At 33.9% G+C, this 14,644-nt stretch overlaps 1 protein-coding gene across 2 annotated transcripts; it reads left to right on the top strand.

Annotated features, from left to right (window-relative positions):
- The first annotated feature begins 10,251 nt into the window (after positions 1–10,251).
- Positions 10,252–14,381, top strand: LOC114942047 (uncharacterized). 2 transcript variants are annotated; one of them, XR_003821740.2, is made up of 6 exons: positions 10,252–10,433; positions 10,523–11,136; positions 11,648–11,798; positions 12,630–12,833; positions 12,968–13,025; positions 13,137–14,381. XR_003821740.2 is itself a non-coding variant. In XM_085487036.1 (5 exons), the coding sequence occupies exons 2-4, from the start codon at positions 10,561–10,563 to the stop codon at positions 12,815–12,817; spliced, it is 915 nt and encodes a 304-aa protein (XP_085343162.1). In that variant the 5' UTR covers positions 10,252–10,433; positions 10,523–10,560; the 3' UTR covers positions 12,818–12,833; positions 12,968–14,381. The 2 variants fall into 2 exon arrangements, 1 of the variants encoding a protein (XP_085343162.1); XM_085487036.1 differs by having other exon boundaries at positions 12,968–14,381.
- Positions 14,382–14,644: the final 263 nt, after the last annotated feature.

Here is a 14,644-nt window from a genome sequence, read left to right as displayed (position 1 = left end):
ATATATCAAAATTGTTATATAAAATATGAACTATTTTTATATATAATATTTTAATTTTTTATATATTTTTCAGTTCTTCCGGATCCTGCTTCTATATTCTGCAATAATGTTTGGAATATTATGGAATATTTGGAATATTTATTCTACAATGCTGTTCTACAATGGTGAGTTTTATTTTTATTCATTTTTTTAGTTTTATGTAATATAAATTGCCGTTGATTGATTTTTTATCATGCGTTTATTTATTGTCAACGACATTATGCGATTACTTAAAACATGATTATTAATTCAAATTTATTTGTATTTAGGACAGTTAATTTTTGCAGGATCAATATGGGATCAATGATTGATGAGTATTGATGATGATTGGCGGTATTGATAACTGCAATAAACATGATTGAAATCGGCATGTAAACTAGGTTACGTCATGTACCAAATAATCAACGTATGGTTCGCTTGCATTAGACATCGTTCAACATTGTTGGTTTTGACAGCTCGAATGATGCACGTCCGCTGGGCTCAATTTCACACAACAGTTCTCCAACATTCTCCAATTTTTATCTTTCTAAATGGGTAATTGAAAATTCTTTAAATTATATAATTTAAAAATAATATCACTTTTAAAAAATATATATAATTGAATAATATACATTAAATAGTGAAATTCAATTAGAGAATTTATAATAAAAAAATGCAATTTAAAAATTTATTTTAATTACCTTTTTATTGGTCATAATCTTTTCTATATAAAAATAAAATTAAAAAATTATTTGAAAGTAAATTCTAAAATACAATATTAACGTAATACTCTGTCATTGAAAATATCACGAAATATCATTATTAAAAATTAAATTTTTAATTTTATATTATATATTTTGTATTATTAGTTTAAATGAGGCTATAAAAATATAATTATTCTCTTTTTTATTCATCTTTTATTAATCTCACATTTATCATAGAAAACTTCAATTTTCAGAATTAAAGATAATACTTATGTAATTTTTTCTCATTTAATAAAAATACACGTTGGCGACTCTAGGTATTCTCTGCAATTAATTAAGATGTAATCGTTATAAGCAACAAACGTACGAAGATTGCGTGGAAACTGATAATTGCGACAAACAATGATTGTACATAGGTTTCTTGGCTTAATTGAAAAATTATGCAGACAGATGATTTCGGCAATCATATACCGTACTCTATTTTTCAATTTTTCTGAAACAAATTAAATTTTTTAAACTGAATGAGAGATGGAAGATCTTTTATAAATATAGTAGAACAATTTAAAAGATATTATAAATGATGTAATCTTTAATTAATATTGTAATTTGTTATTTAAATAATGTCTTGAAAAAATTATATAAAATTATATTTTGTAATTTAAATTATATTCATATAATATGTCCATAAACCAAAGACTAATGTCTATAAGAATAAATTGATATGCCAGCTTCACGCAACATATCACTATATCTATCGTTAAGTCTAGCTTACATATTTATATTATGTGTGTTATTATGTAAAATAATAAGATTATTCTAATGTATTTTATTTGTTACAGATAGCATTGCGATACACAGTGCGATTTACGCGTCGTGTCAGGAGTGTCGTGTACAGTTTTACATGATGGGAGTGCCATGCAAAGTGTCGGACGATTGTAATTCGTGTTTTCGCGACTGTCGTGAGTGCTACGATGGACCAAGAGAGGAGGAGACCGGGAGATATCTATGCAAAATAGAAACTTCACTATTGCACGTATCGGTGAGTGAGAAATTGTTTATTTAATAAATATTTCTATTATAGATTTCTATTATAGATATTTTATAAATATTTCTATAGCGGTAATATAGGGATGTGTAAAGCGTCTTATTTCGTCTTATTTGGAAACTCATAAATAATTAATAATTAATAAATAAATAATTAAGAGTTTTGGCTTTATTTTCAAGTTCTAGAATTCTTTTGATGGTTTAAACAAATAATTTTAGTAATAACCAAAGAAAATGCCTAAGGACTGATATGCTAATGAATATTTTATTTTTAGACGACAGAACTTTTCTAATCAAGAACTCTAGAATTATTGAAAATAGAGTCAGGACTCTCAACTAATTTATGATTTACGAAATGATATGCGAGCCTCACACACACGTGCAACGATGTTGAGGATTTATGAGGTTTTATCGCGCGAATTGAACAAAATCGCGCCGAGAAGCTGCTGACTAACGTGTATTCGATCGAGTTTAGAATCCGAGTCAGTCGCAAAAACGACCTATCTCTGCGAGAAAAGCATGAAACATCGTATCCGATATAGAACTATAATAGATTTATCGCGACAAAGAGGTATTCGTTAAAGAATGAATAAAGTCGCGCTCTGATGCGTGAATCAAGTACGATATTTATTTCGCATTAAACGCAATCGTGCAATCAGTTCATCATTAGAAAGATCTGCCTGACGAATCAGGAATTTTCGTATTACTCGAGAAATAATGTAACATCTTTTGTACATAGATGTAATCGAGATATGCAATTACAGCTGAAGAATAAGAAAATGATACTTCTTCTCTCGGCAAATATTTATAAATAAAAGAATTGATCGTACAACCATCACAATTATTTTGATTGCAGAGTTACTATTATTTTTGTACATAAAAAAAATATAGTTACAACAGCTAAATTTTAACTGTCCCTATATTACACACGAAATTTAGTCATGCTTAAAAATTTTAGCTATGATGACTAATATTTTTTAGCTACCATAGCTAAAATTTAGACATGATAACTAAATTTCAGGTTGTAATATAGGGACAGCTAAAATATAGCTACGGTGGCTTATTTTTTTCGTGTATCATTTTTAAGAATTATATCACGCGCGTAAAGCGTATAAATTCTTATATCACTTGTTCGTGAAGCTTAGTATAAACTTATTGTTTCGTCACGTTCTGTCGCTTCCATAGGAATAAGAGAAACTTACATCTTCGTTACGATTACTCGCAATAATGGTATCAATGAAAGCTTAATGGATCCTCTGTCGCTTTCCATTAAGGATACTGTCGACGTGCACTGTCGCGTGTGTGTGGCAAAAACGTCGCATAGGTGGAATCGCAACAGGACAAGACACCGTCGTATCCTGAATAACGGCGTGCTTTTTTTGAGATGCAGTCCTGCTGCTGCTCTGTGCACGTGGCGCATATATCTCGGCCGACACATAAATTTCTCACCGAGGCTGATCAACGCTAATAAGATCAGCAGCCACGCGCTGTCTTTCGAACGAAGGCGTCTCGACCAGTTTCCCAATATAACCGGCGTTTTTCATCGGACCGAACCGATTCCTCTCGTTCCACCAGCGAGGTTCCATGCCACCGCCTCTGTGCAACTCGTCCGATATCTTTCTCTCACTCTCGGAACGGTAGCTCGTTCAGGACAACAAACTCGTTTTTCGTATCCGCCATTCAAATTGCTTGCCACTCGCAATCTTGATGAGCGTCACATCAATTACTCACGGTTGATACAGTCTTGTAACGAATATAATCACACACTGCTCATACATATCTTGTACCAAGACCGATTTAGAATGACGCTGATTCTGCATACAAGAAAATAAATTTAAATTTAATAAAGTTATTTTCCTATCATACATGCAGAAAATAAGTAAAAAGAAAGATAAAAAAATCCTAAAGACGCTTTGAAGTTTTTTTAATTTGCGAAATTCTTTCTTTCAATTAGTAGTCCACGCCTGACATTTACACACTGCTTCTTTATCAATTATTACAGAGAGAATTTATTCTTAGAATTTACCCTGAAAATATCATGTAATCATAAGACAATATGGTATTGATAGAATTTTATAAAAGTTTCTCTGATTAATCAACAATTAAAAGGCAATAAGAGTTAATTAATATTTAATAATAATTTTGAGAGTTTAGAACCATTTGTTATAGCAAACTTGAGTAATCAACATCTGAAAGCCTTCACGTCAAAGATTTCATCTCATTTGATTTAACTGTAAGTCGATTTTTTATTTTTATTTATCTGCATTGTTAATTTTCGTACATAATGATTTTATAGACATATTAACAATGGCAGTTATCGAGATTCGCAACCGACTTCCTAACAGAACAATTAGTGAGAGATCTGTTTCGCGACCATCACATATAATGACGTTTTAAAGAATAGTTTATATATAAATAATGCTTATGCTTTACGAATGCATTGCTTTCGCTTAATTAAAAATAAATTATCTTGACTCTGTATATTTTTAGTATAATGACATTTATAAGTAATTTTTTGTAAAAAATTTTATTAACCTCTAATTTTAATTGTATACGCTGAAGAAGGTTGAAAAAGACAACCGAAACGTTCGAACGAATTTATTTTTGTCTGTTATTTAATATATTTTACATCCTGTCACAAATAAATTACTAATTTATAGAATTTAATTAGCTCTTATTGCCTTTTAATTGTTGATTAATTTATTAAAGAGCTTTTACAAATTATATTAATTTCTCTGATTAATATTTATCAAAATACAAAAATATTAATAATCTACCACAACAAGATATAAAACGCGTTCGATTAATTTTACTATCTAAATATTAATATTTTTTATTGTTCCACGATTATCCCTTGATTTTCAGGGTATAAATTCTAAGAGAAAATTCTCTCCTGTTCCTCCCAGTTTTTGATATATTTTCGCGCAATTTTATCTCGTGTCCGATAAAGACACACGAGTATACTGATAAAAAAACAAGATTCCAGTCCGCTCAACTACTCTGGCAATCGTTCCATCAATTCATCATCATTATCAGCGACAACCGCGTTTCGACCTTTCCCTCGCAGCATCCAAAGACAAAAAACGCTACCTATCTCTTCAAATCGCCGCGAATTGAAACGAGCGGATCCGCGAAACATACAAAATCTGCATATGCATGTAAACGTCCCAAGAGTCTCCGCGATGCCAATCCTTCGCCACCACGAGGACGACCGGAGCCCGCCACTCGCTCCCTTTCTTTCTCTCTCTTTGGCAAGCGGTCGCCCGGAGCAGGCGAGAACAGAACCGCAATTTGCGTAATTGCGATGCACATCCTTCCCCTGTATCCATCGCGAAGACAGCGGTTACGATACGACCCTCCCGCGGTCACTCCGTCGTTCTCCGTCATCTCTCGTTGTCTCTCCCTCTTTTGATCTCGGCCGTGTAAGAGCGATAGATGGAAATTTCGCGGCCATACGAGAGAGGCAACCTCCTCGAGCCATCGCAGCATGCAGATAAAGATGCGACTCGCGCGCGCAATGCCAATTAGTTACATTCACGCCTCACTTTCTTGCGCTAGGCACAGGTGCCAGGGGTGTGATTTCCGATGCCGGTATAATCTCGATTCCGCGGCATAATGTCGATCAGCGAGAATAAAAAAAAAAAAAAAAGGAGAGGAAGACTGGGCGTCGTCCGCACCTATTTGCCGGTGTTATGCGCGCCACGAAAAATCTGCGTAATAATATTATAATTCATAGGACGATCCTCTCTCGATCCAATATAATACGGGAATATGCCGGCGGTGCGTAAATCGCGGGATGCGTGTTCAACGGAAACAGGCGTCTCAAGAGCGATAGGATGTCCGTGGCGTGGTATTAATTTTATTTATGGAGGCTGGCGTTGCAACACACAAAAGTAATAATTCCGATAAGATGGACGCGCGAGGAGAAGCGCTATTCGCTTCGTAATCGCTCGCGGCGAACTGGAATTCTAACAACGCCAAGAGTCTCGTCTATTTACGCGCTATCGAGGAAAGAGACGGTATCCGTCTGATTTTATCCGAGTTTTAACGACTCCGATGAAACGATATACACTGTATTTTATAAAGTGGTCATACCAGATACGTTATGATTTAAATAGTGTCCTGCGTGCGCACGATGCATCATTGCGAGATAGTCCATTTTTACCAACCATTCCGCACCTCATTCAGAAAATTATTTGCATACATTTATATACATTTATATACAGTGTCGAGTAATAACGTTGGAAACTCCATAGACACATTGCACTCTTTAGAGCGCAAATCGATTTTCGGACGACCAGTAATTAGACTATCAATCTAATCAAACGTTCGCGTAAATATTCCGATCGCGAACTCGTAGGACGCGCGTTATATCGCAAATTGGATGCACATATTTTACGACGAGCGCGAGTGATTTAATATACCGGTAGTTAGGCACGAAATTGCGACAGGTAACGTATCCCCTCTCCTTTTTATTCTTCGTCAAGATCGACGGCGTACAAAAAAAAAAAGTACGGCGGAAAAGGTGCTCGTTACATTCCGGCCGTGACGTGACACGCGAAGTCGTATTTAAGAGACGCGTCTGTTCGACGACGTCCGTGTCTTATGTGCCGCTTTCGATAATCTACGTGGAGTATTTCAAATCAGTTAGAAATAAGCGGTACCGACTGCAATAATAAGGGATGAATTTTCCATCTTTTTGGTAAGTTTTACCCGACACCTACCATTTTTTCGTCTCTTTTCAAATAGCTTCTAAAAAAGAGACGAAGATATGCTATCTATCTGTCGAGTAGAATTTACCAAAAAGTTAGAACGACCGGTCCTAAGTATTGCACATTTAATCAAAACCTAAATTAAAAATATAGTAGTTTCAAACAAATATCTTTTGCGTATAATTTAATTTTTTAAAGAGTTAAATTGACATGGATTTATGCGAGTATAAGATATAACTTCTGGATACCTATTATGAAACTGTTTGAAAAGGTTTCCGATCGGAAATCTTTCCGAACAATTTCATAATATAGGTACTTAGATAGTCGATTTGTATATTCGTATCCTGATTCCTCTGTAAATTTCTTTTAATTGGTAAATATTTCTTAAAACTCTCATTTTTTACCTGATTTGATTATGCAAATAATATAATGATAAATAATATAGTAGTAAAAATTGCATATCCTACTAAAATTCTAGCAGAGCAAATAAGTAAAGCAATTTATATTTATAACTTGAATTATTACATTTATTCATTATCTTGATAACGTAACATTAAGTTTATAACACGTTTTTTATTAATATTTTCTATTATCAAACGGAACATTATTTTATTAATGTTTTCCCATATGTTTAAATATAAGCACATCATTTTTTTATGTTTAAATCAGCGGCGATAATTAATTCTTTCCCATTCTTAAGGTCGAGTCCTATGTATATCTTACGTTATTATGTCATGTGTTTTTTCAATATTTTTTATTATCCTTTCGAAGGATTTCCATTTTATTAATATATTTCGATATTTTTAAACACGCTTTTTTATTATTTTTATATTGTAATCATTTTTCTTATTTTAGGATTGAGTCCTATATCTTTCGTTATATCATGTGTTTTTTCTATATTCTATCTTCTAGAGGTTGATCTTTATTATAATTTGATATATTACGTAATACGATTGACAAATCTAGAATGTCGTTAATTGATAAATTTGTAGAACAAATGCTTAAATATTCAATGAGTAGAAATCTTTTAAGAAGACGTAAGAAATATTTTTTAATTACGTAGAAACTTTTTACAAATGTAATAATTAAAAATTAATAATTTGTTTCATTGCTAACAATATTATATTATGTGCTCATATAATTTATTTTTCTCGCAGATTTTAAAATAAAAATCTCCAATATAAAAATATATGATACTTTTAAACAGACTTTTATCGCATGTATTTCATGCAAATACACAGTTTCTCATTTCCTGGAGTTTTCAATTTCCTCATACGCTGGTAGATACTCTCATTACGTATTTCCTGCACGTATATCGCTATTTCGCGGTTTCCTAAATTTTCTGATATGTCAATAGATATACGCTCTCGATTGTGCGTGACTCGCGTACGTACATACATACGCGCTTCGCTCATCGCGAGCCACACGCGACTGCCGGAATGACTCGAGGGCGCGCCCTGTGCATCCCGCCAGGCGCATGCATCTCCCTCCGCGTGTCGGTGCACTCCGGACGCGAGATCAACAAATCTAAGATCGTGCAACTGGTGTCCAGTGGCGTGTCCAAGTACGTTGGCCGGCGCGAGCGGGAGCTAGCCGGACGCGAAGAACGAAGAGTGAAGGATGAAGGTGCCTGGGGATGGGAAGACGATGGAGAGGCCCCGAAGAAGAAGAAGAAGAAGAAGAAGAAGAAGATGGAGAGGGGTGGAATGTGCGGTTCTCTCTTTCTCTCTCTCTCTCTCTCGAAGGAGGAGGAGTTGTCTGCGATGAAAAATCACGCATCTCGCCACCACTGCCATGGCCAGAGAACGCAGCATCTGCTCTACATACCCTGGCTCTCAACCTACCTACTTGTTACGTTCGGCCGACCTGTAAAAATCGCTCAATCGATGACCTCGAAGCGTACCTTCGCACCCATGGTGCATGCGATAATCGATTTCCCGGGTTCACCTCGCAAGCTCCTCGAAATAATTGTGCCGCACGAGATAATTATGGCTTTCACAGATTATGAACTCACCGTTCTCCTTGCAGTATATGCCGGCATGCCTGGTATTTTGATGATAAATTTACTCTCCGCGAATTGGCCAAAAATAAAGAGGATTTTAGTTTAAAGTAAGGAAAACTGGATACAAAGAAAGGCGCAAACTTGAATCAAATAACTACACAGCGTTTCAACAATCGCAATAAATTGTTTAATTAATACACAATCACAAACAAATAAACATTGAAAATCTATTTATATTTGACCGCAATACATTTTTTATTGTTCCACATAAAACAAAATCCAAAACGTTATAAGCTGCTCAAGTAATTTCAAGGCTATAATAGATGTGGAAAAAGTTATTATATATATATATGGAAGAGGCTAATCTTTTTGTACGTTTTTATATCCATGTCTTATGTCATTATTTCACTTCATCGATTCTTTGTTCACGCATCCAATAGATAATCGTAGCTATTTTTAAAAAAATCTCTCGCGTGCAATCATCTTCTTCTGTAAAGGCACGAGAGACTTCATCAATGAGAACCTCGAAGAATCGGAGTAGCAGAGCAAGATATACGTGTGCTGGCTCTGCTACCGGTCGGTCGGGTCGGGTCGCTGTTCTCCTGTGTTTCATCTCTCTCTTTTGCTCTGTTTTGCCTGTTGCTCTCCCTACTGCCTTCCTCTTTTCACCTCCCGGCTTATCCCACTCACCCTCGCCCTTTCTCCCATCTCCCTCTTTCCTCACCCGCTCATTCTCTCTCTTTCTCCCTTGCAAGAGTTGTTGTTCGACTGTTTTATTACTTTTATAAATGCCGCCACCACACGATGCTACTATACTACCACTCGTTCTGTCGCGGCGGGCGTTTCCTTTGTTGGTTCACCATGCTCCATTGTTACTCGCAGAAAGATGCGAATTTTAATTTGATATTGTCTAATATTATTTATGTATGCACGCGCGGCTAGAGAAACCGAGGATACTTTTCGAGAACCGCGGATGCATCGTGATCGTCGCTTTCTTCCATTCAATCGGAAATACTATATAGTCACATCCATTTCGACGACTTAACTCCGTCGAGAACTTTGCGTTCGTCTGAATTCTATTTCACGATCATGTGCACATTTTGCTTATCCTTTATTATATAACTTTCTCCCAATAATATAGATTTGGAAACAAATAAATTAAATAAAGTTTTAACAATGTTTTCGCACATTTATTGTTTATGGTAGTAATTTCTCCATCGACCAACTCTGGCAAAATAAGTGATCTTTATTCAATATTCATATATAGGATAGTTAATTGTTTCACATTATCATTGTATTATATCTTGTCACATTCTAAGATCAAAAATTAAGGTTTTTTAAAAAAAGTTGTGTTTTAGCACTTGATAAGGGCCGAAACCCATGGCCGAAACGTTGTGAATTACTATACCATTTTTTGATTATCATCTAGTGACTTCACAGTTTTTTACATCTTTTATTGTTCATATACTTTTATACCATTTGACACATATAACATATTATTTATCATATCGATATGCATCACAGTTCATAGCTTTTCTCTACGCAACTTATATGTTCTAAGAAGAAAAATCTTGCCCCCCAATAATATCTGACCTATTCGCGAGTATTCTTGGCCGTCCTTCAACGTGTTCAAAACCCCGTGGCAAATCATCAACGTTCCGTTCATCATAGGCATAATCTAATTACCAACATGTGCGAGGTGTTCACCGAACGATCTTGCGAGGCAGACTTGCGCGTACGTGCTTGGTCCACCTAGAGAAATCAATATCACAGACAACGTCCAGGTTCACTTCGAATTGCTTGCACGATGCAACGCGCAACAGTTGCATCGAGACGAGGAAAGAGATACATCGTCACGTGCACGTAACATTGTTTAGACAATAACAATTGAGTTTGCGAAAGTCAATCAATTTATAGCTGTATATCGATTAGCTTTCGATTGGAAAAAATCACGTAAGTTCGAATGCCGCTTGATCCGCGTTGCCATGGAAATTCACGAGAGACTTTATATATTGTACCGGCTTCGTATTGAAAATATTTAGGTAAACAACGTGGTGTATAATCGACACACTTTACCAGAATGACGGAAGAGAAACGATTGTCGTTGGGCATCAACGTTAGTATTCTACTGATACTAATGATATTCGGCGTGCTTCTATCCTTGCCTTTGCGATTGTTATTCGACACGAATTATTCCGATCAAAACGGGGATGAGAACAGTGTCAGTGACCCGGCTGACTCGGCGAAAGAAAAAGAACCCGTGATACCGATCGATTATCGAAAATTAAAACGCTGTCCGAATTTGCAATACGAAGATCGCTTGATGTCGGTCTTCCTGAGCGATTACGATAAAAATTGCACATACGTGGAGGACAAGTGCGATGATGACGATGATGACGACGACGATGACGACGATGATGACAGCGACTCTGAAGAAGAAGACGATAGCAGGGAGGATGAAGAAGATGAGGAGAAAACCTGCGTATCTAAGAGGAGGGGCATCAACGAAGAAATGAAAGAAAACGCTGAAGAGATCTTGAAGAGTCGTCAGATGAAGTCCGTCACGGTGGCAGGTCACATACTCGTGGCGATGTTGCTCGTATCAGTCTTAGCTGCTCTCATTGAAGTACTGCGAATACGCTTCGCCAGGGATAAAGTACTGCGCCATATATTATCGAAATTTTTAAGCTCTTGCGTTGAAACTCAGTATCGTTAAAATATCTTTATAATATAAGGAACTTGAGTCAGCGAAAATTTCTCTCTGCAACATTTTTTTTTAATTATTCTGTTCCGCGTTTCTTGCAAATAATACAATAGGATTTTAAAAGCAGTTATTCTCTAATTATTTAATGACAAATAAAATCATATATTTTAATTTTTTAACTCGCAGCTGATACTTTATTTCAACGCAAGCTTACACTATTTTTAATTCTTTGCGCACGTTACTCACTATCCTCAATTTGCACTTGTATGTTACCAAATTTAAATTTGCATTCAGATTAAACTTTTTAATAATTTGCACCACACAAAATTAATTGTGATATTCGGCAGAGACTGACGGATAAGCGCTTCGCTATTTTCCTCGCGAAGCTGTAGTAAAGACCGTCTTTCGATGCTCGAATAGACACGCATAACTATTGCACCTTCTCTTTTCAAAAATGCATAAGGATTCGTCTAGGGCAAGCACGATTACTTCACGGAGGTGCTCCTCCAGCGTGGACCTACCCGCCACAAGACGTCCCATTTTAAAAGAATTAATTAGGAGTCAAAGGTCTTTTGAGATACCTGGAACGCCTCGTTCCGCATTGCGTTTGTTCGGTATGTGCTGAATAATCAATTATAATTTTTTAATAGGAACGATATATTTAATTCGACCCAAACTAGCCAAGAAATTTTTATTTTATTTCCACAACGTTTCGACCATCTGTTTTTGGTCCTTTTCAAGTGAAAAATTCCTTGATAAAAGCGCAGTTGACACCGTTGTCATGATTATTAAACAATATGATTATTGGATTTTTTTAAAAACATTTGAAAAAGTTCCGATAATTATATTGTTTAATAATCATGACAACAGTGTCAACTAACTGCGCTTTTATCAAGGAATTTTTCACTTGAAAAGGACTAAAAACAGATGGTCGAAACGTTGTAGAAATAAAATAAAAATTTCTTGGCTAGTTTGGGTCGAATTAAATATATCGTTCTTATTTTAAATACCACTAGCGACGTTTTAAGTATTCAATTTGATTTTATAATTTTTTAATATTCCACAATTATACAAAAAAGCGTTAACAAAGATACCTGCAATGTAAATTTCACTCTACATAGATTAGTTCTCTATAATAATATTATCTGTATTAAAGATAATTTTATATTTATATTTTTAAAAGAAAGAATCAAAATAAATAGTCTAACAATTACAAATTAATATTAATCGAGATATTTAATAATTAAAAAAAATATATAATCAACTCGTTCACATACACTCTTGTTAATTGTCTAATTTTGTTTCAAAATGATATTTTTAATGATTAACATATTATTGGCAAATATACTTTACAGGTATCATGCGCAATAGTACAAAGCCATTCTTATTCGATTAGCGGCAGATGTAAGACGAACAAATTTAATTATCCATTTAATTATCCCCAGGAGCACGACCACCCCCGCTCATTCGTCGTTCATCGTTTCCAACGCCACAAGCAAAGCAAGCTGCTACCTCATCTGTTTGCGGTACACCAAACAGTCGGACACGGCGTCCATCGGCTGAAGAAGAGGACGAAATCGGTATTGTCACCAATGCTCTTCACCATCGTACCCGTTTAATCCGACGTCATTGAGGCGGCACGAGAATAGGTAGAGAGATGCGTTACATTTATATAATTTATATCGAGTTATATTCTTTCGATGTAATCGTTTCTATTTTTATTTCTTTCAAAGTATGTCAACTTTATATACATAATAATAGATTAAATTTTACTTTTTTCCAGTGTATCAGTTCATCGAATCCTTTGCATGTATGCATCGGTGACAATACTGACAGGAGAAGTATGCGATCAGACATATGTTCTCCTACACAAGAATTGTTGCAGTTAAATAAGAAGTAGCGCATCGATATATTTTGAAAAGATTAACGAATGTATTTTTGCTTGTCAACAGGTCGTGTGGAACACACAACGTCACATCTAAAGACGTTTTTTATTCTCGTGCAATGTCTTTCGTGAAAAATCCTTCGCTGAGTAACGGATCCACATGTATCCTATAATACAACCCTTTACGATGACTTTACAAGTAGTGCTCCATCTCTGCGACACTTTTTATATAGATATATCATACTATCATTCTATTTTCTAGCCAAATGATATTTTGATATTAACTTGAAGAAAATTAATGTGCAGAATCAAAAGATACTACATATAAAAGTAAAAAGTTTACCATATTACTATAGCATGTGTTAAAATTAGTACTTGATAAAATAATCTTTACTTTCCAAATTAATTACACAATACTTCAAAATCACATAATCTAAACAAAAGCTAATTACAAATTATTACATTTTAACTAATAATAATTAATATAATAAATTATTATCAGTCTTTTAATGATAATAATATTTTTAATAGTTGTCATTAAAAATTTATATATCAGAAGGAAGATAATATTTCTAAATTTCTTCGCAACTAAATCAACGATAATCACAAACGGAAGCGTTTGTAATTAATGTAAGAAAGAAGAAATTAAAAAGAAAAAAGTTTTTTAAAAATATTCTTCCGATGCATATCGTTCTCAAAACTCTATATGCATTAGGTAGAATATAAATAGAATGTAAATTTTTAAAGTGACAGTACAACGATCAAATATCCTTATATAACATTTATTATATTTCTTGAACAGGTTTATACATTCTCTTTATTATATAAATCTATTAATATATTTATTAATATATTAGTGCATTAAGAAAATTCAAGAGAATTACAAAAGATTGCTCTATTTCTATGAAAGTCACAATGAACTATTATGCATATATAAAAGCAGATGACTATACGATTAGATGATAACTTTTCAAAAATATAAATAATTTCAAAAAAATTATTTCGATGTAATTTTCGTAATCAGAAAGATATAATAATTGTGTCTCATCTGTATCAATGAGCCTTCCATAAGCGTACTTTTGCGATCATCTTGCCTCCTATGTCTTTCTCTTTCATGTGCAAAATATAATTATAAATTATACACTATTTATTCGTATTATACTATGTTACTAATACACAAACATGATGCTACCAGCGACTATAATTATATTTTGAAAACTGTGATATATTCTTTCACATTTATGTTATTTCATAAGACGTATAAAAATGAAGAAATATGTATTTAAGAAAGAATAAAATATTTCCAGAGTAATTTTATTATTTTATTATATCTATATTATAGAGAATGGTTTAAGATGAATAATAAGTTACTATGTATTTTAATTAATTCAAGAAAATAGACATATAAACTAAAAAATAGATATTAAAAAGAAGATATATAATATAAAATAAAAATATAATTCAAATAAATATAAAAGTTGTCTCTCTCTCTTTTTTTCTTTTATCTTTATTTCTCTTTTTGTACAATATTATTTAAAGAAATATAAAAAATAAATGTGTGAAAAAATTAATAAT

This window comes from Nylanderia fulva, unplaced genomic scaffold (genome assembly GCF_048542155.1).
Source record: "Nylanderia fulva isolate GAGA-0341 unplaced genomic scaffold, ASM4854215v1 Scaffold5, whole genome shotgun sequence".
In the NCBI taxonomy this organism is placed as follows: domain Eukaryota; kingdom Metazoa; phylum Arthropoda; class Insecta; order Hymenoptera; family Formicidae; genus Nylanderia; species Nylanderia fulva.
This window is presented reverse-complemented; position numbering and strand designations above follow the sequence as displayed.

Coding starts and splice junctions, on each gene's coding strand:
- LOC114942047 (XM_085487036.1), top strand. CDS start 10,561: ATGACGGAAGAGAAACGATTGTCGTTGGGCATCAACGTTAGTATTCTA. Junction 11,137..11,647: donor TACGCTTCGCCAGGGATAAA/GTACTGCGCCAT, acceptor AAAATGCATAAG/GATTCGTCTAGGGCAAGCAC. Junction 11,799..12,629: donor TTCCGCATTGCGTTTGTTCG/GTATGTGCTGAA, acceptor AATTATCCCCAG/GAGCACGACCACCCCCGCTC.